Genomic DNA, 26,536 nt, shown 5'->3' with positions numbered 1-26,536 from the left:
TGATTTTGAAAATGAGCCAATATTGTATCCCGTTAAAAACAGATCTCTGTTATACAGTCGGGTTTGAACTGAATGTTAAATTAACAGACGTAAATACATAAATGTACACTTTAAATGCAGAGTTGTTGAAAGTAATTGTCTCCATCTGTTTTGCAGGGCCAGAGCACACGAAGATGATGTTCATTGTGGCCGGATTAATGGGCTTTTTGGGCATAACCATGCTCTCAGTGATCGCAATCAAGGCAATCATGACTTATTATAAACAGCGTCAGCAACAATAAAATACTTTAAACATTCTGAGTAAGAGTCTTGTGTACTTATGACTGTTCACCACAAAACAATGAAAACAATAGTTATTGCTAAAATGGTTTTTTTAAACTTATTTCACACAATATATTTCTCTGAATTCAGCTCCAGTAGAGGGATACAGTTGCAGCATTCCTCATGAAACCATACGAGTTAACAAAAGCAGATTTGCAGGCTGAGAAAAAAATGTTTTCATGATCATCAATCGCAAACAAAAATGTATAAATAGTGTTGAGGGAGTTTTCCTTCATGATCATTTTGCAAGACTATGAAGTTATATTGATACACTTTTGGTCAACTGTTTTTATAACATCTCTATTTTCTTCTGTGTTTGGGCAATTAAATCATTGAATAAATACATTAAAAAATGTAATCTATTGTTAAATCCTAAAAGAACAAGTTAAATTTCTTTAACTTATTCAACAGAGGAACACACTCAGATCTGTCCACAGGGGAAATGAAACGCGGTTTGGAAACTTTCTTCGAAATTGTAGCATAAGTTTTGTAGCATGTGTTTCACTTCTAGGACACTTTCATCTTCTTTCAACCTACAGTCAAGTTAATTTAAGGAGCACATTTTAAACAAATAAAACACAATAAAATAAAAAACAGTAAAGTTAAATATAATGGCATGAGAAGTTTATAAACTTAAACAACAAACAAGAGTTTAAAACGACCAGAGTGGAAAGATTAAAAAAAAAATCTGTCAGGATTCCGGGTCGTTATCATAGACTGTTAATAAAAGGTATCTTAATATATTACAATGGTGCAATTGTGAGTATTAAATGTAAATAAGTGGGATGTCTCAAATAAATTATATATTGGAGCTTGTGTCAAGTGCATTGAAGGTGACATTTCAAGTCTTTATATTTGTTACAACAAGTGCTCCATTGTGTTTCTCTTTCAATACAAGTAAACATCTGGTTAAATGAAATATTTAGCTAAAAGACAAGCATTTTAGACGTGCTCACTTACACAAGCTTCCATGTTTGGCAGCAAGGTGGCGCTGTGGTTATCTGATTAAAAAACTTCATCGAGCAATACACGCGAAGAAGAAAACCCTGTGCGTCACTTCCATATCCACTCAACAATGGCGTCCTCCACGACGGGAGACGGCGTGAGTGAAACACAAACTGGGAAAAAGGCTAAAAAGACTAAAAACGAAGGTGAGTCTTTGACGCTGTGGAGTTAGAAACTGTTTCCGGACACCCGACCGTCGACCCTGTGTGAAACCTGGCGGAACTGGTCTGCTCACCCCTGTGTTTAGATGTCGGGTTGTGAGACACGCGACCGGAGCTAACAAGTGTGAGCTGAGCTGGGTTGTCAACATGTGTTTCATGTAACTCTCCAAAGAAAACTAACAGAAATGAACGGTTCATACTCTTGAAATCTTCTAGCTGTAATGTTAGTGATCTTGGATCATATTAAAAACACTGCGGTAACACCTCTGTAAACTAGGACATGTGCCCTGTGCTCTTTACATCTACGCATCAAACTCTATGACCTGGTTAACATACAGGATGTTGATATGTCCTACTTGTCAGCTGCCCTGTGATAAATTATTAAATGTGGCTGCCACAGTCCTCAGCTGTCTCTGTGAACCATCCATCCTTTAGATTACTTTCTATTTGTAATTGGAGTTCTGGTGGTGATATATGTATATACCTAAAATTTAAAAAAATGGTTGTCCTTGTTTAATTTGTATTTATATTATGGTTTATAATGTCATTATGATGGCGTCTGTGTTTGAGTGACATGGAGTGAAAACATCTTGGTTCTGATGTCTGTGTCATCCAGGGGATGAATCTGATCTCCTCACTGTTCCCGATGGATGGAAAGAGTCGCCCTTCACCAAAGATGACAACCCCCGGGGTCTCCTGGAGGAGAGCAGCTTCGCCACCCTCTTCCCTAAATACAGAGAAGCCTACCTGAGAGAGTGCTGGCCGCTCGTGGAGAAAGCTTTAGGAGAGACTGTAAGTTTCCTCTTGGAACACAATGCCCTGAAAACAACCCAAACACTCCATGTTGTCCCGGAATAAATATGTCTGCAGGCAATAGGAATTTGTTTTCATTGGTCGCTTACATAGATCAATAAATTAAGTCAGACACTGATAACCTATTCCTTCTCAAACAACTCTATTTGTAGTTTGTACTTAATAGATTATGAAACCATGTCATCTCTTGATTGTGTGGATGATTTTATTAATTGACATTAAATGCATATTGTGGTTGCTGCAGTTTGGGTCACATGAGGTGGAGGACATGGACAAATGTTTAGAAGTCATTAATCAATGTGTCATTCCAGCTGAAATACAAGTAAATCTGAATAAAAAACATCCCTTCCTCGTCAGACTAAGGTGTATGTCTGTATTATGTAATTCAGCTATTGCTGATTGACTTCAAACCGTTTTAATCCTGTGTTATGTGGATTATGTTTCTCTCAGCACATAAAAGTGTCTCTGGACCTGATCGAAGGCAGCATGACAGTTAACACCACCAAGAAAACGTTTGACCCGTACGCCATCTTAAGAGCCAGAGACCTCATCAAGCTGCTGGCCAGGAGTGTCCCGTTTGAACAGGTGATGATCACTATGCCCCCACAAAGGATATGTTCGGTTGTGGTCTACTGATTTAAAGTGGTTTAACATTTTGTTTTCTGAACCTCACACTGCTTATTCAAACACTCACAGCAGTAGCAGCTGCCGTGGGGTCTAATTATTACGTCGCTCTGTTACCCCTTCATGCTGTTGTTTTTACTTCCAGGCTGTTCGGATATTACAGGACGACGGGGCCTGTGACATCATCAAAATCGGAACCCTGGTGAGGAACAGAGAGCGGTTTGTGAAGCGAAGACAGCGGCTGATCGGTCCCAAGGGTTCCACCTTAAAAGTGAGGACCATACCAGCGTTCAGTTTTTATCGAACACCTATCATATCTGTTGGGCTGCAGCACTTCTACTTTTTTTTATTTGTTCTTGACCCTAGAATTAAGACTGTGGGCTCCAGTAACTTAATTCCATCACTTCACTTTAAGCACTTCAGAAGGCTGAAGTGCTTAAACCTGTCCCAGTAAAGTGTTTGCTCCAATGCTGCAGTAAATATAAAAGATGTTTCTTTTATTAAGAAATATTCAATATTCAAATCAAAATACTCAGCTATTTGTTCTTTATTTATTAAGCATTGTAAATGTTAACCCTGTTTCATATGATAGGAAAAACCTACGATTTTAATAATTGAGCTACTATGTGAACAAAGCCACAGTTTTTACAGGGTTCTTTGACTTTACTTTGTCTCTGGTGCATTTCATTGTATATTTCTCTAGGGGGCAGCATTTCCTCTAATAGGCCACAGTATCTGACCGTATCAATGGAACAATTTATCAGTGCTGTTAACTTCGCTCTCCTGTTTCTTCCCTCCAGGCATTAGAGCTTTTAACCAACTGCTATGTGATGGTGCAGGGCAACACAGTGTCGGCCCTGGGGCCTTACAACGGCCTGAAGGAGGTAAGAACCCAGCTTGGACTCCTGGTGGGAGTAACTTATTTGTTATTGGACTTAATATTGAAATCAGAATAGCTCAAAGAAATGAGGACGTAGAGTCGTTTAAATCATATTTGTCTCCTCTGTTCAGGTTCGCAAAGTGGTGATGGACACGATGAAGAACATCCACCCCATCTACAACATCAAGGTACGTTCAGGCTGCTGAAGGAAACGCAGCTGCACAGAGGCGTTCTGCCACAGCAGTAGTACTGGTCCGACTTGCACAGGCAGCCTTCATGCCCAGTGAAGATATTTTCCATCCTTGTTCTTGATGTCGTGACTGAAATAAATCTCTCTGGGTTTGAACGCCAAGGCTGGCGCGACCTAGAGCTGAGGGCATGAAAGAGGCACCTGTGTACTTCTATAGTGACAGCCAGTGTTGATGGTGCATCACCAGCACAGCAAGTATCCCAGTTTGTCATGCACTCACTCCTCGTCCTCTCTTTCCTTACTGGTTTGTTTGGCATCATCAGACGCTCATGATCAAGCGGGAGCTGTCCAAAGACCCTGACCTGCGGGTTCAGAGCTGGGAACGCTTTCTGCCCACGTTCCGCCACAAGCACCTGTCCAAGCGCAAGCAGCCCAAGAAGAAGAGCGTGAAGAAGGAGTACACACCGTTCCCTCCACCACAGCCAGACAGCAAGGTCAGCACACGCTTGAAACTCCATTTCTCTAAAACTACCTTAGCATTGTGTAATGAAGAATGGTTGGCTTGTTTTTATCAAGAAGCATCACATACACTCAAATTTGTACTGTGCCATAGACCACCAACACATGTATTATATAAGTCAAGATGATTAAAATCCGAAGATGCAATTCATTGTAAACTATTTATAGAAGGAGCTGAAGGAAAAATCCTGTAATTATTCAAACATGTTTTAACTTGTTTAATCTTTTGTAGGTTGACAAAGAACTGGCCACTGGAGAATTCTTCTTGCGTGAGAGCGTGAAAAAGAGGAAGAAGATGGAGGAAATTAAGGTGAGTCAACCGGAGCGTGTTCACACGACTGAGACGACAGCAACAAAGTCCAGCCGTCCTCGAGCTGGGGTTTTACAAACTTAAAACTCAATCAGCTCTGAGTATGAAGGATCTGATGGAGGCCCGGCCCACGAGTATTATCAGGGCTTCAGAGTATTAAGGGGGAGAAAGAAGAAGTTGTCAGAGAGCAGTGTCTACTTATATGTTGACTTATTAACCTGTAAAATACTGCAGTGACTCGTCCTAAACCGCAGAAGAAAGAATGACATATTGTGAGAAGTGACTGTCATTGTTCCTCTTTCTCAGGTCAAACAAGCAGAGGCGCTGACCAAGAAGCAGGAAGAACGCAACAAAGCTTTCATTCCTCCGAAAGAGAAGCCTTTAATGAAGAAGACCACTAAAGGTAGAACCGCAGAAACAAACTTTTTATCTGAACTACAAAACGTGTCTGAATCTGATAGTATGACTGACCCCCGTTCTGACTGTGTCACAGCTCCTACAGACGGAAAGCTGGACATCAATGCCCTGAAGGAGAAAGTACGAAAGGCCAAAACCAAGAAGCTGGGAGCGCCGCCAGTGAACCCAGCTCCCCCTCCCACAGACAAGAAGAAGAAGAAGAGCAAATCGAAAAGCAAAAGCTAATCCCAGGCCGACCACTGCACTGTCGCTACACATGTGATGTGATGCGTGTTGGACGGAGTAAGGACTCACACAGAGAGGATGGAGCTTCAGACAAGCTGTGTGTGCTTCCACCTAAACACACAAACTGTCACAGATGTTATATTGAACTATGTTGTTGTGATGAATTTCTTTTTTATTCTTGTACATTCTCTCTCTGAAGACCAACTGTTTGACACTCCTGTATCCCTCACCTGTTGTCTTCTATTGATCACAATTGCCCAGATTTTGTAAGGTCAGGTCAGTATTTAAATATGGAAAAATATATTTTCTTCTTTAATAAAGACTGGTGTGTACAGGAGTCGGAATCAGACAGACAAAACTTGCCTCTTGTTTTTATGCCTCCGGGCTGCAGACAGCCAGTGGCCAGAGACGAGAGATACATCCTAGTGAACGTAATATCACAGTGATGACTTGAGGGAATTTCCTCAAATGTGGTACATATGTTCAATTGGACTAAAGGATGACCTGATACGATTTTGGTGGTCAAAGGTCAAGGTCGCGATGTTCTTGTGAGCGTGATAAATCAGTGACAGACATTGGGGAATTGTATCCCATCTGGCAACAATATTCTTATATGAATCTGGAAATAAATGAAGTGGGAAACTGAACTGGTTGGAGGAGATGTGGTTTATTTTTGATTTGCTCAGTTGTCAGAGTGAAGTGCTCCGACCCAGAGCTCTTAATGAGCAGTAAGACAAACTTTATCACCGGAAGGAGTAACTTCTTATGACTAATTATCTAGAATCAGAGAGAGCTTTCATGAACTATACTTACACAATATTATGTTCAGTACATATCCACAAGGAAGGTTGGGGGTAGGAGGGTAAAGGGGTGTTAGTGGGGGGTTAGATCGGGGAGAGGGAGTAGTGGGGATTGGGTAAGATAAGGAGGCATTATGTTTTTACCATCTACCTAGAGTATGTACAGACATTCACTTTAAAACACGCCGACTCAGATTTTAGTGGTCAAAGGTCAAACAGTCACGGTGTTATCAAACATGTTCTTGTCCTCTTGAATGTGATTTCTCAAGATCTTTAGCTTAACACTGTCCGACTCAGATGTATTGGTTGCTCAAGTGTAAACGGGGGAAACTATTCATAGCAGAAGACGTCAGGGTAGAGGTAGCGGAGAGCAAATGCTGTGATGAAGGTGAGGAGGAGACCCATGGGCCGGACAATCACAATATTCAAGTAGTCGGGGTAAGTCGAAGCTTTGGCAGGGACTCCCTCTGGGCTCCAGTTGTAGCCTGGAAACAGCAGAAGAAGAGGTGGCTCCTTTTAGTTTGTAACATTTAAAAGCACAAGTGTGAATGGTTGTTGTTCTCTGAGTATTGGGTGTACTCCACCCCTTTTTTCAGCCTTTTATTAAGTGACTTGTTGGTGGCATTCGAAAGATTCTAAAAGGTTTGTGATGTGGCTTTTCTACAGGTGACCTCAAAAAGAGGAAAATATTTGACAAAAATGTCCTAAAAGTGTTTTTTAAAACAAAATGTAAAGGACTGGACGGAATATTTGCATCACATCAAACAGGATTGAGTACTCACGGCAGAGACGGTCCACACAGGAGCCTGTACATCCAGAGCAGGCTGCTCCTCCAGATTCATATGGTTTCGCTGAGTTCATGTTACCCCTGCACGAGGCACAATCATCAAAGTTCAATCACTTTCACATGTTGTAGGTAGAAGATATCTGGTTGTTCCCTGTGCTCAAAACTCTCCTTTAAGAAATGTTGTCCTGTCCTCATTTTCAAAGATCAGTTTGAGGGTTAAATCTTGCTTTAAGGTTTAGGGTGATATCAAGGTTAGGGCTAAGCATGTAGTAGGGATGGTTAATGTTAGGGCTAGAGAGTGCCAATTTGTGTGTGTGTGTGTGTGTGTGTGTGTGTTTGGTGTGTGTGTTAGCAGTAAAGCCATGTGGGTCACTGATGTCTGATATATTTTGGAAAGCAATGGATCTCTATCATACAGTGATTTAAGATTACATCAGATTTTATATTCCCTCACAATACATGTGCGTAGGATCCTCGTTGCTGATAATTTCCTGTCATCGGTTGAACCAATTAACATCTACAACTCTTAAGGTGTGGTTTGTGGTGTTCAACTCACGCTGTAGCATAGTTGCAGACAAAAACAACACCCTCCCTGGAATCAAAACCAGCGACACCACCTGGGCACAGATGTGCTGCACAACCAACCTTGTAGCTGCTTCCCCACACAACCTGGAAACAACATGGTAACATTGTTCATTGCAGACCAAAGTCTCTGTAAGGGTTTGTGACTTTTAACACAAATTGGCAAACACAGAATAAGCACCTTATTTTTTTGGGACAAACCTGTGTATAGTGGCCACAGATTGAGCTGCATTTGTTCCCCTTGTAGTTGTAGTGATCCTTCTCATCCACCCATTTCTTCATGGCTCTTGTCACATCAAATAAGGAGGGTGAGCCCGTCCATATGTTCTCCCCCACAGAGGAGAAATTGGGGTGCACGCTGGGGTCATCTTTGAGTTTGGGGTTGTGTTGAAACACGCATTTCTCTGCCCATGCTTTTGCAATGAGGGATAGGCCCTCGTCCCAGGTCTGGATAAGCAGAGGCAGAAAAGATCAGTCAACCGTCCCTCATACTGAGCAGCTCTCAAAGTGTCTGCTTCACCTACCATGTACAGCATGTTAGTTGCAGGTGGGCTGACAGACGACCGTGCCTTGTTGTGCTCCCTCACACATTCGTCAATGAACCTGCTGTCGGTTGTTTCTGGCAGCGAGACTGAAGACGCCCCAGAGTCCAGGAAGATCCAGAACCACAGCCACACGAGCCCCATCATGCTGCTCATGGTTCAAAAGATCAACTTGCACGAGTGAAGGCACATCAGCAGTCAAACTGTCACAGGAAATTACACAGTCAAGAGGAAGAGGATGTAACAGATGTTCTGACAGGAGGCGTGTTAATATATTTCATAGTTAACCCAGTCTTTATTTAAATAGAATGCTTTAAATAGAATCCTCTGGCCTTTATCACATCCTGTGTGCTATGAAGGTGTGAAATTCAGTGTGGTGAATTGGAAATGACAAATTAGTTGAGAAGCAGAGTGGAACATTGATTGCATGCTAAATTATGATTTTAGTAGATTGAATGTGTGTGTGTGTGTGATTGAGATGTTTTGCAGTTTAATGCACCAAACCAGGAGGCAAGTCCAAATGTATTTGTACTGAGATATTTCTTCATGTTAGCTTTTGTTTTTTCACTTTCATTTCCATACTTCCCCGTGTTTTTAGCTCCTGTAAAAACATGGCTCATGTAGCAGTAGTGTCAGTCTGTTGGTCAGCTCTCCACTTTAGTCCAGAATGAATTATCACTGTTACGTTTTGGAACAGGTGGTGCACTGTACTATAGGACCACCAAACAGTTGTGGATTTAAAATTGAAATACGATTTAAAAAACAGCTAGTGTGAGTTGTTGTGTCATATAAAGACAATATTTGCTGTGTGTGTGTCTCCATCAATATAAAGAGTCTGGGTCTCGTTGTGTTACTCAGGCTGAGCTGCAGCGTCTATTCTCAGGTGTGATCCCACCACTGAGCGGTACGGGGGCTTTGACCTGCTCCGTCTCCGACCTGGGCCGGTGCGCCCCTCCTCAGACGACCTGGTGGTCCCGGGCTCCCCCAGAAGAACCATATCGACACCGACCTTAGTGCGGACACCCGATCAGCACAGTCCGCTGCAGCTCAGAGCTCCAGAGCTCCACCGATCCTCCAGACTCAGCCTCCCGGACACTGGGATCACTGGTGCGCGCCACCGCACCCGGCGACAGCTTCTTCATCCAGAGAGGTGGAGAGGTGCTGCTACACTGTGACGTCATCGGCCGGCCACGCTCCCGGGCCATCTTGTGGCAACGATAGAAACTGCAACTAAGTTTGAATGTGACTGAATGGAGTTTAATTCCAGATCACTGTCACTTCTCTGAGTTTCTCAGTTAGAAGTAAAGTTTCAAACAAATAAAATGAAATGTTTGTTGCGCCACTTTCTGCCACACAATTTCAAACTATAGAACATGTTCACAATAAAGCTTATCAGCTAGCAGAGTTCTTTAGTTTTTTATTCCTTTGGAGATTGTGGTTAAATTGTTCAGTTTTAACTTCCCCGTCCAAAACAACTTTAATTTATTATTTTACGACTTTATTTATTTGTTTTGAGTGCGATATAAATACCAATATTATGATGATTAAATATTATGGCGCAGGAGCGTGTCCCCCTGATGACGTCACAGTGTAGCAGCACCTCTCCACCTCTCTGGATGAAGAAGCTGTCGCCGGGTGCGGTGGCGCGCACCAGTGATCCCAGTGTCCGGGAGGCTGAGTCTGGAGGATCGGTGGAGCTCTGGAGTTCTGAGCTCCAGCGGACTGTGCTGATCGGGTGTCCGCACTTAGGTCGGTATCGACATGGTTCTTCTGGGGGAGCCCGGGACCACCAGGTCGTCTGAGGAGGGGTGCACCGGCCCAGGTCGGAGACGGAGCAGGTCAAAGCCCCCGTACCGCTCAGTGGTGGGATCACACCTGAGAATAGACGCTGCAGCTCAGCCTGAGTAACACAACGAGACCCACACTCTTTATATTGATGGAGACACACACACACGGTCAAATATTGTCTTTATATGACACAACAACTCACAGTCACTGTGTTTTTATCTTAATTCCTTGTTAAAACCACAACTGTTTTTATGGTCCTACACTGCCTCCACCTGGAGGAGAAGAGCAATAACCACACATACACAGAACTTTTCAGCTGCTCCAATTTACCATCACATTCTTTGGTTTTCCATTTTCATTTCCATACTTCCCTGTGTTTTTACTGATCCAGAGCACTTGGTTACAGAGTTCTGAAGTCTGTTATATTTGAAATTAATGAAATTAAAAAGAAAAAAAAATTCTAATATGACATTTGTTGTTACTCTCTGGCCTACAAAAAAATTCTTAGTTGTATCTATTCTCCTCTGTATAACTGCAACACAGGAATCAGTCAAATGTGTCTTCATCCATACAACCCCTCCAGAGAAGTTGAGGAGATTATCCAAAGTTCAGATCATGTGTGAAAGCAGCTCGAGTGTGTTTGGTCATTGCTCCTCTCCTCCAGGTAGAGGCAGTGTAGGATCATCAAACAGTTGTGATTCTAACATGGAAATAAGATAAAAACACAGTGAGTGTGAGTTGTTGTGTCATATAAAGACAATATTTGACCGTGTGTGTGTGTGTGTCTCCATCAATATAAAGAGTCTGGGTCTCGTTGTGTTACTCAGGCTGAGCTGCAGCGTCTATTCTCAGGTGTGATCCCACCACTGAGCGGTACGGGGGCTTTGACCTGCTCCGTCTCCGACCTGGGCCGGTGCACCCCTCCTCAGACGACCTGGTGGTCCCGGGCTCCCCCAGAAGAACCATATCGATACCGACCTTAGTGCGGACACCCGATCAGCACAGTCGGCTGCAGCTCAGAGCTCCGGAGCTCCACCGATCCTCCAGACTCAGCCTCCCGGACACTGGGATTACTGGTGCGCGCCACCGCACCCGGCGACAGCTTCTTCATCCAGAGAGGTGGAGAGGTGCTGCTACACTGTGACGTCATCAGCGGACACGGTCCTGCGCCATATGGTGGCAAAGATAGAAACTAAAAGTACAGTTTGAATTTGACTGAATGGAGTTAAATTCCAGATCCCTGTCACTTCTCTGAGTTTCTGTTAGACTAAATGTTTCCAACCTATAAAATGTAATGTTTCCTGTGCCACTTGCTGCCACACAATCTCAAACTAGAACAAGTTCACAATAAAGCTTAGCAGTTAGCAGAGTTCTTTATTTTTTCGGTGGAAAGTAAGATTTTATTCTGAAATCTCTTTTATGGAGAACCTCTCCCTGTCTGACCTTCCTGTTACTTCAACATTCATTCAAAATACATGGGAATTCAAATGTATCCGGGTGGTCTTAGTCAAATGTAATTTTTTACTATTTGATTTATTATTTTACGACTTAATTTATTTTTTTTGAGTGCGATATAAATAGTATTATTATGATGATGATTATTATTATTATCGCGCAGGAGCGTGTCCCCCTGATGACGTCACAGTGTAGCAGCACCTCTCCACCTCTCTGGATGAAGAAGCTGTCGCCGGGTGCGGTGGCGCGCACCAGTGATCCCAGTGTCCGGGAGGCTGAGTCTGGAGGATCGGTGGAGCTCTGGAGCTCTGAGCTGCAGCGGACTGTGCTGATCGGGTGTCCGCACTAAGGTCGGTGTCGATATGGTTCTTCTGGGGGAGCCCGGGACCACCAGGTCGTCTGAGGAGGGGCGCACCGGCCCAGGTCGGAGACGGAGCAGGTCAAAGCCCCCGTACCGCTCAGTGGTGGGATCACACCTGAGAATAGACGCTGCAGCTCAGCCTGAGTAACACAACGAGACCCAGACTCTTTATATTGATGGAGACACACACACACGGTCAAATATTGTCTTTATATGACACAACAACTCACAGTCACTGTGTTTTTATCTTAATTCCTTGTTAAAACCACAACTGTTTTTATGGTCCTACAGTGCCTCCACCTGGAGGAGAAGAGCAATAACCACACATACACAGAACTTTTCAGCTGCTCCAATTTACCATCACATTCTTTGGTTTTCCATTTTCATTTCCATACTTCCCTGTGTTTTTACTGATCCAGAGCACTTGGTTACAGAGTTCTGAAGTCTGTTATATTTGAAATTAATGAAATTAAAAAGAAAAAAAAATTCTAATATGACATTTGTTGTTACTCTCTGGCCTACAAAAAAATTCTTAGTTGTATCTATTCTCCTCTGTATAACTGCAACACAGGAATCAGTCAAATGTGTCTTCATCCATACAACCCCTCCAGAGAAGTTGAGGAGATTATCCAAAGTTCAGATCATGTGTGAAAGCAGCTCGAGTGTGTTTGGTCATTGCTCCTCTCCTCCAGGTAGAGGCAGTGTAGGATCATCAAACAGTTGTGATTCTAACATGGAAATAAGATAAAAACACAGTGAGTGTGAGTTGTTGTGTCATATAAAGACAATATTTGACCGTGTGTGTGTGTGTGTCTCCATCAATATAAAGAGTCTGGGTCTCGTTGTGTTACTCAGGCTGAGCTGCAGCGTCTATTCTCAGGTGTGATCCCACCACTGAGCGGTACGGGGGCTTTGACCTGCTCCGTCTCCGACCTGGGCCGGTGCACCCCTCCTCAGACGACCTGGTGGTCCCGGGCTCCCCCAGAAGAACCATATCGATACCGACCTTAGTGCGGACACCCGATCAGCACAGTCGGCTGCAGCTCAGAGCTCCGGAGCTCCACCGATCCTCCAGACTCAGCCTCCCGGACACTGGGATTACTGGTGCGCGCCACCGCACCCGGCGACAGCTTCTTCATCCAGAGAGGTGGAGAGGTGCTGCTACACTGTGACGTCATCAGCGGACACGGTCCTGCGCCATATGGTGGCAAAGATAGAAACTAAAAGTACAGTTTGAATTTGACTGAATGGAGTTAAATTCCAGATCCCTGTCACTTCTCTGAGTTTCTGTTAGACTAAATGTTTCCAACCTATAAAATGTAATGTTTCCTGTGCCACTTGCTGCCACACAATCTCAAACTAGAACAAGTTCACAATAAAGCTTAGCAGTTAGCAGAGTTCTTTATTTTTTCGGTGGAAAGTAAGATTTTATTCTGAAATCTCTTTTATGGAGAACCTCTCCCTGTCTGACCTTCCTGTTACTTCAACATTCATTCAAAATACATGGGAATTCAAATGTATCCGGGTGGTCTTAGTCAAATGTAATTTTTTACTATTTGATTTATTATTTTACGACTTAATTTATTTTTTTTGAGTGCGATATAAATAGTATTATTATGATGATGATTATTATTATTATCGCGCAGGAGCGTGTCCCCCTGATGACGTCACAGTGTAGCAGCACCTCTCCACCTCTCTGGATGAAGAAGCTGTCGCCGGGTGCGGTGGCGCGCACCAGTGATCCCAGTGTCCGGGAGGCTGAGTCTGGAGGATCGGTGGAGCTCTGGAGCTCTGAGCTGCAGCGGACTGTGCTGATCGGGTGTCCGCACTAAGGTCGGTGTCGATATGGTTCTTCTGGGGGAGCCCGGGACCACCAGGTCGTCTGAGGAGGGGCGCACCGGCCCAGGTCGGAGACGGAGCAGGTCAAAGCCCCCGTACCGCTCAGTGGTGGGATCACACCTGAGAATAGACGCTGCAGCTCAGCCTGAGTAACACAACGAGACCCAGACTCTTTATATTGATGGAGACACACACACACGGTCAAATATTGTCTTTATATGACACAACAACTCACAGTCACTGTGTTTTTATCTTATTTCAATGTTAAAACCACAACTTTTGTATGGTCCTACAGTGCCTCCACCTGGAGGAGAGGAGCAATTACCACACACACAGAGTTAACTTTTCAGCTGCCCAAATTTGACCCTCACATTTTGTCTTGGGATATAAATACACTCAACAATGTGTTTTATTTAATGTATCACTCACACTGTGTATTATAGATAGTGAGTTCAAATCTTTAAAACATGATTTACTGTCTTTTTTTCATCACTGACTCAGAACAGGTCTACCTCATATCTAGCTATGGTCTCTGTTTGTGCCTTAGATGTGATTTTTTTTAGCCTTATTTTTTGCTGCTTTTAAACTGGGACTTATATAAGTAGATAAATAATATATAATAATATATAATATCTAAATAATAGATATGTGAAAACTGCTAAGGAAAAGCCTGGGTTAGCAGATGCACAAGAGTGAGCAAAGTTTTCAACATTCAACTTGCCCAGTGGAAACAATCATATATGTTGATCATTATTTTATTAAATATTAAATGTATTACCGATTTATAAAATTGTGAATTCACTTTTTCAGTGCAGGCCCATAAAATCAGACTCAATAAAAGTGGCATTTAGAGTAATGTATTTGAAGAATGTATAGTTCTGTTCCAGACACACACAACTGGAGTGTATACCAAAAGAAATGTGTTGCTTTTTCTAATTTAATGTTTGCTATTTGTGCAAAGTCTGTTCTCGGAGGTCAGGGATGCAGAGGCCTGCAGCTCAACTATTAGGAATAACACAGATGCCAGCCACTTGTGGTAAAGTGTTAAGACAAACACACACTATTACTGTATAAACACCTGCTCCATTACTTACATATGAACTAGGTGTCTCTTTTTCTCAATTCCTCCTGAAAAACTCTAGTAAATTACACTTCACGCAGATCTATAGAAGCAGTTATCTTCTATAGAGTTCATTAAGTGAAGATTTTATGGCACTCATATTACACCAGTATTGAAAGGGGTGTGAACAAAACCACACAAACATTAGAGGACATTAACAGAACCCACTGTTTCCTGCAAAACCTCATGGGTCCATCTCACTCCAGCAAAATGCATGTTTGTTCAACTGCCTTCTGGAAAGCATTATGTTTGCAATTACTGGGCAAAACTGGCCCAAGCTAAAATCTGACTTGTCCTTGAAGTGCCTCTGTCCTGTCAATAGACTTTAAAGGTTCAGTGTGTACGAGTTAGGTGAAAGGGATCTATTGGCAGAAATTTAATATAAAATAATCTTTGTGATGTTTTCACTGTGTGTTTCATCTTAATTATATGAATTGTTGTTTTCTTTACCCTACAATGGGACTTTATATTTAGATACTTTATATATATATATATCGGAAGTGGGTCCTCTCTATAGAGGCTGCCATGTTTTTTACAGTAGCCCTGTATAGACAAACTGAACCCATTTAGAGGCTGAGGTGAGGGGTATTCAGCTGCAACATGCAACTTCACCACCAGATGTCACTAAATCTTACACACTGAACCTTTAAAAACACGTCACTGAATAGCCTACTAACAATTAATATAAAAAATTGTCGAAAACATTTCCAGGCTTTTTAGAAGAACAGCATGTGTTTGAACAGAGCTAGCAAGCTTTGCTCATAGTATGTATTGTATTTTGGGAGTACTTTGTAAAAGTGTTTAGATACGTGATATATAAATAAAGTTATTCATATTCATATTATTATAAAATTGGCCCCTCTGTTCCCCCCACTCCTTGTGTGAATCATCATAGTTTTGAAATATAAAAAAACACCGATGGGAAATGAGATATTAATGAGCAGCTTAAACAACGGCGTGATTTTTCGTGAAGGCTTTTATTGTGAAAAGCCGTCCCCCCGGAAGTGTTGTTCCCGGTGGCAGCGGAGTGGAGCTCAGCTGTTCTGGGCACGCACAACAGCCTGTTTTGACCATTTGACACCTCTAATGGCGCCTTGTGCTCCCTGTGTCTCCTCCTAACTACCCCCCCGACACTTCCTGCTCCACCCTCGCCGTCTCCCCCTCTCGTAGCGGGCCGCAGTGAGCGCTGTTCGGCGTCGTGTGCAGGATGGTGGTGTCCACATCACAACAAGTCGCCCTGGCTTTCACCGCCGTGCTCTTCACCTTCGTCGTCCTGCCGAGGATGTTCGGCGTCGGCGGCGGGACCGCGGCCAAGGATACGAGGTTCGACTCCCGCTACTCCAGGAAAGGTGAGAAGGAGAGAGAGACCCCAGGTTCCTCCGCGCTCCCTCATGTCTGTCACAGCAGCTGCAGCCTGCACTGACTAGCGCCCCCCCCCCACCAAAAGTCACACTAGAGGAGTGTATCTGCAGTTTGTGGATTTAGTTGTGTGATGGTCTGTTAGGTTCACCAGTGTCCAACACAGGAGCAAACATCAAATATACAATTCACTTTAAATCACAAGCCTCACATTAAACACTCACATTTGTCCCTTTAACAATTCAGCGTCCAGATTCAGGGGAGGATCTAGGATTTGTCTAAACTAGGAGCTTCACGTGTTGTTCTGCCAAATTGACGATATGGCAGAAATATTAATGTTTCATGAATTTAGAGAAAAGATTGCAGGTTAACAAAAAAAACAGTTTCATAGGAAAAGTGAGGAATATGACAAAGGCTACAGAGTCAGTGAGTCAGACCTGCTTTCTTGTGATGTTGTGTTTTTACTGTTTTTATTTTGTTTACTTTTAGCTTTTATTTTACTTGTTCATATATTTTTACTGTCATATTCCTGCTTTTAAGTTTTCAAATTTACATCTGACATAGCTCTATATTTATTTATTTAATCTGAACACTCCCTTGGTTACGACCACGTAAATCTGGTTGTCTGGCCTCCTTGTCACATTGCATCCTGTTGACTCTTATTTCTCTCTTTTGTTGCTTTGGTGTCATAGCACTTTGTAAGATCTGTTTTTAAAAAGTGCTTTAAACGTTTGTATTATTATTATAAGGAGAAATTAGAAGATAAGATGTCAATATGTATTGCTAGCAGATTGATCGCTAGCGTTTTTAAATTCCCAGAACCAAAATTAAAAAGTTCAGTTCCATTGGTTTGCATTAAAACAAATAAACAACAAAAAAGCAGTGTAAGCTCCTAAGCTGGAAATCGACCCAACTCCGGATATGAGAGGAAAACAACGTCTAAAACCAGTGTGATGTGATATGAAAAGTTTTTGGGAGCTTTTTCTTTTACTGCTGTCGAACAAATCCTAGTTCAGAAGCTAATTCTGACTTCTCCAAGACATCGTCCCTCGAATGAATGAAACTCCATGTTTTTGACTTTTCTGGCAGCAGGTCCGGGTCCAGGCGGAGTCCGAGGTCAGCCCATGAACGTGAACGGCCCCGGCGCTCCTCAGACCGCTGAGAACATGCAGCAGATGAAGAAGCTGATGGAGCAGGAGCTGAAAGCTGACAAGTTCAAGTCCACCAACAACAACAAGGGCTACGTGTTCACACTGATGCCTCTGTACGCCATCGGAGTCGGAGTGTTTGCAGCCTACAAGTTTCTGAAGGTGAGAGAAACAGACGGGCTGAATCTCTTCTACCTCCAGAGAGACGTCTGAGAAATAATAAAAGTCTTAAAATATTAACTCATGCACAGCTCAAACGTGACAAACCTAAAAATTTAAAATATAAAATAAAATCACTATCTAGTGTATTATGCCTGCAAAACCAAAGCTGTTTTCAGACATGAATTCCAGAGAATGTCCACACAATGGGGTCTTGAGTTTTTCCAGATTTAGCCTCTCACACATTGAACACACGGCAGTGGATTCTGATTTTGATATGTTTAGTATTTATAAACTTTGAATTAACAGGTCGGCTAATGCTCTGTAGCAGAGGCTGTGACTCATTAATGTAGATCGCGACTACTGCGTGTTAGCAACAAGAGCCACGACAACTGATTCTCCAGTTCAGGGTTCTGCACGCTGAGTTTAGCTTCACTGAACTTTGAACAAATAGGTGAATAGCTCTTTGTGCAGCTTCAGGGTTTTGAGGACTGAGTCCTGCATCAGGTCTTCACTTGCCACGACCCAATTACTGCAGGTGACTCTTACAGTTTCAGAAAGGAAACTGCAACAAGCATCACAACAGCCCATTTCAAATAGGCAGGTTTATAGAACGTGCACTGCACTAGTGTGGGAGAGAGAGAGGATTTCTAGCTTTGACAATCAATAGTTGCAAAATGAGAATCTGTCAATCGTTCTTTTCCTCCTCAGATTAAGTCGGCGGACGACCAGGCACAGAAAGACAAATTTGCAAAAGGGGCCAAAAAATCAGTGGAGGCAGGTGTGTATCACGTGTACTCTGATTTCTGTTTGCATATCTGAGTTTGTTTTTTCCATGGTGACACATATTTGGTTACCACGCGATATTTAGATGAAGACACTTTCTGCTCTTGTTTGCTTTTTGATTGTGCAGAGAACCAGTTGAACGAGTTGGAACAAAGACTCGGGCAGACCGAGCGGATGCTCAACTCCATCCTCACACAGCTGGACCCGCTCACTAACTGGTGAGTGCCCAGCAGTGTCACATGCTTCGGCCCGCAGGTGTACAAACCACAGCTCATCTTTTTACTCTGTGTACATATACATGATACATGATCCTTATTTACTGGGCTGCATCTTTTCTCATTCAGCAGACCTGTGATGTATATACAGTGAATTCGCTGGCATGAGTAGGGAAATATGGATCGTTTCCCATTGTGTTAAACTTTTGTCCCTTTTAATGTAAATTCTGACAACCCTCTAATCACCTGGCAATTATTTGTAAATTGCCTATTTTTAAAATGTTTGACAATGTCCTCCATGGTATTATATTGGGAACCTATTTACATTCTGAGTTAAATTCAAATATTAGTGTCAAAATAAAAATAAAACAAACTCCCAACACAAAACCGCTGCCACATGTAAATTAAGCCTACCCACCATGGTATCCAGGTGTTTTTATTATTTTTTCCATCCTATTTACATAGGTGAAGGTAGGCTTAATGTCAAACACTCATTTGTATGAAACAATCCTGCTCAACAAACTTCATCCTCCAAAAAACATTATCTAGTCTCAAAATTCACCACTGGCCCTGATGTCATTAATAAAGTGATACTGCACTGATTCCTGTCACCACAATATCTTTCTCCTCCAGTTTAAGGCATGTTCTTACTACAAGGTAGTGTTCACCTCTCGTCTCTGTGCAGTGTGAAGTCAGTGGCCCAGGAGCAGAAAAACGAGATCATGTCTCAACTACAAACCATCCGCTACCTGATGAAGAAGAGAGGAATGGACTGTCCACCGCTCAACATAAACGGTAGGCTCCTCAGCTGTCTCTGACTGTGTTCACACTGCAGCCTAATCCAGATCAGAACAACTGTAAACACTGTCTATGTTTACATGGTCAGCAATATTCTGACTATTGACGTCATTCAGACTTTATTGCGATTATTATGTAGACATTAGTTGCTAATAGAATATTCCATTCATATTCCTATTGAAATGTTACAGAGCGTAGTCTGATAGCAACTGATTTGTACAATGATGATACAAAACAACAAACTGCAGCTTATATAGTGAAATACAGATTACACAGCTTCATGCCACAGTCACTCCCTGCAAACTGTGTGTGCGTCATCAGTGTATTTCTTGTCCTGTAAAACCACAATTTTAAATTCAACCTGCGCTGCTACACTGATCCATAACTGCAGAAAAGTGTTTTGCATCCACTTTTACACTGTGAAACCACCTGGTGCATGAGCGTGTGAAGTTTTTCATATCTTCGCTGCAGCAGGACTCGCATGATTTTCAGGAAGCCTGTGGTTTGGTAACGTGATCTTGTGTTGTTTAATCAGATTGGTTCACGCAGAGAGAACGGCTCTTAAAACCTTCAGGTGGCGGCAGGATAAATGTCTCAGAAGAGAATATTTAAGTATGGGGTTATGTCCCTATCTTTATTTAAGATCATGGTCTTTCAGTTTCAGAGCAGGACTCATTGATTTCTCTTAAAGATTTTGTAATACTCTCTCAAAACCCTGCGGACACAGTCAGATACATCCTGCTTAGGCCGAGACTTTCTGTGCTTCTGTCGCCTTTATCACAGTATAATGAAGACAATGTTGAGCTGAACAGGCTTAAAACAAAAATTAGAGAATACAAATATATACATACAAATTTGAATAACTAGAAATGATAAGAGCAACAAAATGTTAAACTTCATAGACAATTAAGAATTATAATATTGCATAATCACAGGGGAAATTAATGTCTTCTTGTCGTCTTTATCTCTAAAACAGCTGCAGGAAGTTTATTGATGTTAACAGAGCTGGAAAACTAAATCAGAAAGATTCTGTGAATGAAAACAATATGACTTGTTACTGTTGCTGATGGAATTAGTGATGTAGAAATGTACATTACACAGAATTTATTTTGTGAACCGTTGGGATTCAGGTTATTCCAATCATCCTAAAAGTTTTCGGCCCCTAAATACAGGCTTTTAGAAAATAATCCATCACATGTACTTATTGCCCTGACTGTCTGATGGTTTCTGTGATCAGTGTCACCAGCTTGTCCCACCCTTACTGCTGTCACCTAGCAACAGAGCATGAGTTGGACACGATGAGAACGTTTTAGTAGAAACCAGATACTTGAGTGTTGAACATCTGGCCATCCCCTCTAAAACGGTTTGTAATCAAATCACAATGAATCCTGGGACACTCTGGGCGGAAGAGGATCCACTCGTTGAATGCAATGCGTTTGTCGGACATATTTGCAGAGCCTTTGAAATGGGACAGTCTAGTAGTTGCATCGTTGTTACACATTTGGTCTGCAAATGCAACCTCTGAAGGAGACACAGCTCAATTATCTGAATTGAGACACAGCTTTAATATCATTTTTTTTGTTTTTCAGAGGCCTCCTGTGAGCGTAACCTGGATCAACTCATCGAGTCCCTTGGGGTAAAGGACTTCTCTGCAGCCGCTGCTTCTCTGGGGGACAGTGAGACCTCTGGAGTAGCAGAGACCTCGGAAAAAGACTTTCCGAAAAATTCAGGAGCAAAAGATGAAGCTGCAACAGAAGGTGAAGAGATGAAGGAGCTGGTACCAGAGGAATCTGATGGGGAAGAAGAACAAGAAGGAGATACATTGGAGGAGGAAGAAGCGGAAGAGGAGGAGGAGGAGGAAGCAGAGGAAGAAGAGGAGGAGGAAGAAGGACTTGAGGACCGTGAGCTCATGCCTTCTTTAGAGGACTCTTATGAGCCAAACACTGGGGAGGTGTCGCCTGCGTCCGGCCTCAGGCGACGCAACAGGCCTGAATGACTGCACGAATTCTGCCATGTATAGAAATGTAATAGGTTATTATGAATATTTATTATCTGAAAGGCTTTCCTTCCAAAATGCTGTCTACCTATTCATCACATACATGTACAGCATTAATAAGAAACATTAACCTCATATCCAAAGACATGGGGCTGTATTTTCCTGTTATAGACACAAAGACAAGCACGGACTATAGATCTTGTACACATCGCAAGACAGGGTATATGCAAGTGCATGCGCTATTTTTGCTCGTAGGCCAGCAGTGTGCTACAATATCATGGTTTTCTACAGTTTCAAAGTAACCCAGTGGTAGTTGGTTATACATCCATAGACACATTGTACAGAGACAGCCAATTGTCAGATGCCAGTTTTACCTAATGTAAAACTAGAATAACAGTCAGTAGAGCTATACCCCTGCCAAGGCCCAACTTTCGCCATAAATTCAATCAAGCTGCACCAAATATCACACACTTTTAGATAATTGTCACTTAAATGAGCTGTTTAAAAAGAAAAAAAAAATCAATAGCAATAATTTATTCTTTAGGAAATCTTTGAAAATTATATATTCGAAAAAAAAATCCTCCCTGACTTGTTTCACTTCCTACAAAGAGTTTTGTGATAATCCGTCCAGTAGTTTTAACAAGAGATTGTGTTACAAAATTACAGGTTGTAGTCCTAATATTAAAAAAAATGCATAAAAGATCAAGTCATCTATAGAAAACATAATAAATGGAGGACTTCAGTAGTTTAAAATCTTGAGATAAACGATGGTCTTAAGTGTTGTGGTATGGCAGCAGATATACGTCTATCGGTTTCTCAGCAGGGAGAAGAGGCTGCGGCAGGTGTTTGTGTTGCTTTTCAGTTTCCTTTTGGGCTCTGCACAGGTGCCTTGTGTCACTGAGATCTCCGATGCTCAGTAGATGGATACTGATGATGTTCTGCGTAGTTTTAATCACCTGCTGCAGAGCCGTGCCGTCCTCATGCTGCTGTATCCATCTTTTCACAGTAATGAGGCTCAGATGGGCTCCTCTGTTTGGGGATGCAGTTGCCCACAGAGACTGAGACTTTGGGCACATCTGCTCTGAGATATCAAAGCTACTGCCTTATCTAGAAATGCCAGTTTATGTGTGGGGAAACATTTTTTTTTTGTATCCCTCAGAAAAACCTACACTTTGCCTTGTGATGCCTCATTATCAGCATGGGACTGCACCATGTTAGCTCGACCCAGGCACAAACATCTAGAAGATACCACAGGGTGTTCAACAAAGGGGAAAATGCCAACATATCTACTTTTACTATTGCTTGTTGTTTGACTCTTTGTGCTGACATGAAAATAGAGCCCACACTGTCCTGCAGTCTCCTGTCGTCAGTCATTTTATAATACTAATAATCACATTTTTAATCAGAATTAATAAGTCATTGGTTCAAGTTTTTACCTGTCAGAAAATGCCAATCTATGCTACATGCTAAAAGGGGTGGTGGCCCATGTTGTGTTGTTGCTAGTTTGCCTTTACTGTTCCTTTCTCCATGCAGGCATCTACCAACATTCCTGCATTTCATTCATGTCACACTGGGACAGTTCTATCGTTTTATAGTTGCATCTTAATCCTCCTCCATCCTGTGCTGCCACCCCCAGGTTGCTATTGGACTAAAAATCCAAGTGTCAGTCACATTTGTATGAGAAAATGCATAAAAGTCTTTATTCATTTTTTATTTTGTATATATTCAATTTTTTATCATCACAAAGGAAGTAACACTAATGCTGCCTGATGTGACGAGCCTGTAGAATATTATGTTTGTTTTAGACGTGTGAACTCGGGCCTGTGCCATCCAATCATATCTATGCATGTTTTATTTTCCATTACTGTTTTCGCCTGCATAATGTTACTGCATGATATTTTCATTTACTCATCCCAAAGGAATATGACAATCATCTGATCAGCCAACTGACATGAATTCAATGTTTCTACTGCTTTTATGGTACTTAAATCCACTAAGGAAAAGCAATCAATTGTCACTTATGCCTTATGTTTCAATTACTACTTTGAAATTGTGGTTTAAAATCCATGAGAGTTTATCTTGATGAGGCTCTGAGGTTGTTAACATCAACGTACTATCAGGGTGGGTCTTACTGTTTTAGGTTCTGAATGCTGGTGTAGTAAAACGTGCTGAAATATGGTAGAAATCACAATAAAATAATCGTAATTATAATTTTCGCCCAAAAGGACACATCTCTATAAAATAGAATTTATTGTGTAATATGATACAACCAGCAGACCTTGCCTTATTCTGGATGAACAATTTAACGTGTACACCCACCCACACACACTATGTTTGCCTCCCTTTTCACTTACGACACCCTTACGTATAGAAATTATCATCACATGGTACCACAAATCTTTGCCTTAAATTATTTCGTACAATTCTGTCGTTTCTTTCCCTTAAACCAAAGTCACCTTTCTGTGTTGAATATTATTCGTGTCCTGTCGGAGTTGACGGCTTGTCTTAGTAGAAAATAAAACAAAAAAAGTTATGAAAAAAGTTTCTTCAGTATCAAAATAACACAGTAATAGTTGGTTGTACATCCCTGGGTAGATTGTGAACAGAAAAGCTTTACAGGCGTTTTACAATCTGTTCAATTATGTAAATTTGACATAATGTAAAACTGGAATGGCACTTATTAGACCAACACCTCCGCCAAGGCCCAATAATCCCGTCAAATTCAATTAAGATGTCACACACTCACTGAATATGGTTTCTATTTTTATCAAGATCCAATAATAGCAACAATAATTCACTAGGAATTAAACCTAAATGTGGAAACACCCTATCTCACTATGTTAAAGAAAATTCCTGAATTTGCCCCTAATCCTAGATCCATACCAAAATGTTATGGTTTCTTCCCTGACCCATATCACATCCTTCCACCAAGTTTGGGGTAAATTTGTTTAGTGGTTTTTGTGTGTGCCTGCTAACTAACAAACAAACAAACAGACGGATACATCACCTCCCTGGATTACATGCACAGCTAACATTAACTCACTCTAAAGGGACTGTCTAGTTATGTAAAATTATCATCAGCTTGTCTTAGTAGAAAATAAAACAAAAACAAAGTACTGTAGGTGTATATTACATTTAAAGGCTATCATCTTAAGTTTCTCCTTTTAACACAATAGATAGTCTTGGTACTAATACTGGACAAATTGTCTGCCAAAAGCTTCAAATCTCCTTCCTCCACGGTTTTCTTCTTGGTTGTATTTGTATCATGTCATTGATAAGAAGTAGGAAAGTCACATTATTAAGATAAAGGAATAATAGTTTTATTTATGAATTAAAATGATTTAGTGTCATGGTGGCAGAGAAACGCTCTCAGGTGATAGATCATGTCAATGCTGCGTTCAGGCCATAAAGGAGAAAATCGGACACAAACCTAGAATCCTGTCATGTTAAAAGCAATGCAGGCAACATTCCTGTTTTTTTGGTGTCATATCAATATTTGATGTTAAGATAGTAAAGTAAAGATATTTGGTTTCAAGGCATTTAATTTGGCACAATATATATTGTATCTCAATGGGACCCACCTGGTCGAATACAGGACAAATAGAATAATATAAGGGAAAATAAAATGATCAGATATTCTATTTATGGAGACATCTAACCTGCAATTACCACTTTAATCCACTTTTCCAATAATTTGTGCCTTACGTCTGCCTCTGTCACATTCTACATTCACCCATCAGATAGGGTGTCACAGACATATAAATATTAGACAGATTAAAAGGATGAAACGATCTGTTTTATCTCCCCCTTTCTATATTGGGAATAATACATGTGTATGATCATTTTAACAATGACTGCCTCTTTGATATGCTTCGGAGCCTACTTCAGATTTATTCCCTCTGCATAATGTCTACTGTAAAAAGGGGTGTGAGGCAAACAATATGATCACAGGAGAGTTTGTGGACAGGCCAGTTATGGACAATCTAGAGAAAAGGTATCATTCCTGCACAATCACCTATCTGTGTCAAACATGGATTGTTGAGCCTTTAAATATCACTACATCTTTGTCATGCTACTTTGCAGGCGATGGTCGGATGATTCAACAAAACTCAATAGGTTTGTGTTCTAATTCTATAATTTAGACCCATTTAATTCAACCATTATTACCTCAATCAACATTCTACCCCTTGCTTGCATCTGCAGAGTCAGAACCAGCATGCAGTCAGTCCCTGAGGTGGATTCAAGCTACGGGCAGCACAGAAGCTCCCGCCATTACCTGCAGATGGAGCCACAGGAACACAGTTACAGCAAAGGAAGTACGTTCTCAAGGAAAATTGTTCCTGTAGCATATGTCAGCATAAGAAATCCTCATTATTCATTTATTCTATGTGGAAAAAACTATATATAAAAATAGAATCAGACAGAAAATCACTGAGGAATGAACATCAATGAGCAGGACAAACTGTAATACATGCCACCGTCCTCATTAATTCCAACAAAGCAAAAAGTATTTTTGAAGACTTCTTCAAACTATCCTGGTGAAATAAACCACCCCCGCTAATCATAACTTCTAATTAGACGTACAGACTTTATAAATGACTTCCCCTCGTGCAGCACAGGAAAAAGGTCTGGGATTCATCGCATTAGCTCGGCTCTCTGAACATTTAATCAGCTCAGTTTTCTTCCACTGAGATTTCTCCCTAATTCCATCCACGGGTCTGTGGTTGGCTGGATAATTTGTTTTGTATTGTACTCTGTGGTTGTGAATGGAGCTGAGAGTGTTTCTAGCGCAGGGCTGCATAGAAAAAATTATCTTAATTCCTTCCACCACTCCCTTCAGTGCAACACTGGACTTCTAATCATACCCAAAACACCCTCAGGGGCATGAAAGTGTTTATAAAGTGTTTGCATTTGTGTATGGACTCAAATGTTTACATCCCACTTAGCAGAGCTCTATCTGTGATGACACATCAATCTGATGACATGGCTGAGACTTTTAACTGCAGTAACTGCTTCTGTGGGGGAATTTTATCCTCTATTCCCCCAGACTCACATGTTACCGAACCATTCCGATCTATAAATTATTCTCCTTGTATCAAAGTTATAAACAAATATAAATATAAGTGGCAAGCTCCATCCCAGGCACATACACACACATTTTGGCCCCTTTCCCGCTGGTCCCTGGCTTGTGTTGGCAATGGGAACGGATATTATTATCATTCACTTCCAGGTCAAATGACCCTGGAGTTAACACAGGTTTTTATTGGCTCCGGCTGGCAGTCTCTACACTGAAGCTGCACTTTTTCTGTGCAATGTTATCATGCGCATTGAACTTC

General features: G+C 41.7%; 3 protein-coding genes across 4 annotated transcripts; 2 read left to right on the top strand and 1 right to left on the bottom strand.

The window, feature by feature from the left end:
- Nucleotides 1–1,394: 1,394 nt before the first annotated feature.
- krr1 (KRR1 small subunit processome component homolog) lies at nucleotides 1,395–6,112 on the top strand. The gene is made up of 10 exons (XM_061071719.1): nucleotides 1,395–1,472; nucleotides 2,104–2,279; nucleotides 2,751–2,885; nucleotides 3,070–3,195; nucleotides 3,725–3,808; nucleotides 3,936–3,992; nucleotides 4,318–4,488; nucleotides 4,746–4,823; nucleotides 5,130–5,226; nucleotides 5,317–6,112. The coding sequence occupies exons 1-10, from the start codon at nucleotides 1,397–1,399 to the stop codon at nucleotides 5,463–5,465; spliced, it is 1,149 nt and encodes a 382-aa protein (XP_060927702.1). The 5' UTR covers nucleotides 1,395–1,396; the 3' UTR covers nucleotides 5,466–6,112.
- A 98-nt stretch (nucleotides 6,113–6,210) lies between these two features.
- glipr1a (GLI pathogenesis-related 1a) lies at nucleotides 6,211–8,348 on the bottom strand. Its single transcript, XM_061071709.1, has 5 exons — nucleotides 8,159–8,348; nucleotides 7,836–8,081; nucleotides 7,609–7,721; nucleotides 7,048–7,133; nucleotides 6,211–6,750 (listed from the first exon to the last, which is right to left on the bottom strand). Exons 1-5 carry the CDS (start codon nucleotides 8,330–8,332, stop codon nucleotides 6,596–6,598), a joined length of 774 nt encoding a protein of 257 aa, XP_060927692.1. The 5' UTR covers nucleotides 8,333–8,348; the 3' UTR covers nucleotides 6,211–6,595.
- Nucleotides 8,349–15,765: 7,417 nt separating this feature from the next.
- Nucleotides 15,766–23,411, top strand: ccdc107 (coiled-coil domain containing 107). Of its 2 annotated transcripts, none has more exons than XM_061071516.1 (6): nucleotides 15,766–16,088; nucleotides 17,191–17,408; nucleotides 18,117–18,186; nucleotides 18,319–18,409; nucleotides 19,092–19,201; nucleotides 20,794–23,411. In XM_061071516.1, the coding sequence occupies exons 1-6, from the start codon at nucleotides 15,947–15,949 to the stop codon at nucleotides 21,198–21,200; spliced, it is 1,038 nt and encodes a 345-aa protein (XP_060927499.1). In that variant the 5' UTR covers nucleotides 15,766–15,946; the 3' UTR covers nucleotides 21,201–23,411. The 2 variants fall into 2 exon arrangements, with proteins under 2 accessions (XP_060927499.1, XP_060927490.1); XM_061071507.1 differs by having other exon boundaries at nucleotides 17,188–17,408.
- The last annotated feature ends 3,125 nt before the right edge of the window (nucleotides 23,412–26,536 follow it).

The sequence above is a fragment of the Limanda limanda genome, chromosome 1, assembly GCF_963576545.1.
Source record: "Limanda limanda chromosome 1, fLimLim1.1, whole genome shotgun sequence".
Classification (NCBI taxonomy): domain Eukaryota; kingdom Metazoa; phylum Chordata; class Actinopteri; order Pleuronectiformes; family Pleuronectidae; genus Limanda; species Limanda limanda.
The sequence above is the reverse complement of the archived record's forward strand: the minus strand, read 5'-3'. Positions and strand labels throughout refer to the sequence as shown.

Bases quoted from the DNA above. Each gene is read 5' to 3' on its own strand.
- krr1 (XM_061071719.1), top strand. From the start codon at position 1,397: ATGGCGTCCTCCACGACGGGAGACGGCGTGAGTGAAACACAAACTGGG. The intron at 1,473-2,103 runs GTGAGTCTTTGA...TGTGTCATCCAG, and splicing joins TAAAAAGACTAAAAACGAAG to GGGATGAATCTGATCTCCTC. The intron at 4,489-4,745 runs GTCAGCACACGC...AATCTTTTGTAG, and splicing joins CACCACAGCCAGACAGCAAG to GTTGACAAAGAACTGGCCAC.
- ccdc107 (XM_061071507.1), top strand. From the start codon at position 15,947: ATGGTGGTGTCCACATCACAACAAGTCGCCCTGGCTTTCACCGCCGTG. The intron at 16,089-17,187 runs GTGAGAAGGAGA...CTTTTCTGGCAG, and splicing joins CTCCCGCTACTCCAGGAAAG to CAGGTCCGGGTCCAGGCGGA. The intron at 18,187-18,318 runs GTGTGTATCACG...TTGATTGTGCAG, and splicing joins CAAAAAATCAGTGGAGGCAG to AGAACCAGTTGAACGAGTTG.
- glipr1a (XM_061071709.1), bottom strand. From the start codon at position 8,332: ATGAGCAGCATGATGGGGCTCGTGTGGCTGTGGTTCTGGATCTTCCTG. The intron at 8,082-8,158 runs GTAGGTGAAGCA...CTGCTTATCCAG, and splicing joins CAACTAACATGCTGTACATG to ACCTGGGACGAGGGCCTATC. The intron at 7,722-7,835 runs GTTTGTCCCAAA...TGTTGTTTCCAG, and splicing joins TCTGTGGCCACTATACACAG to GTTGTGTGGGGAAGCAGCTA.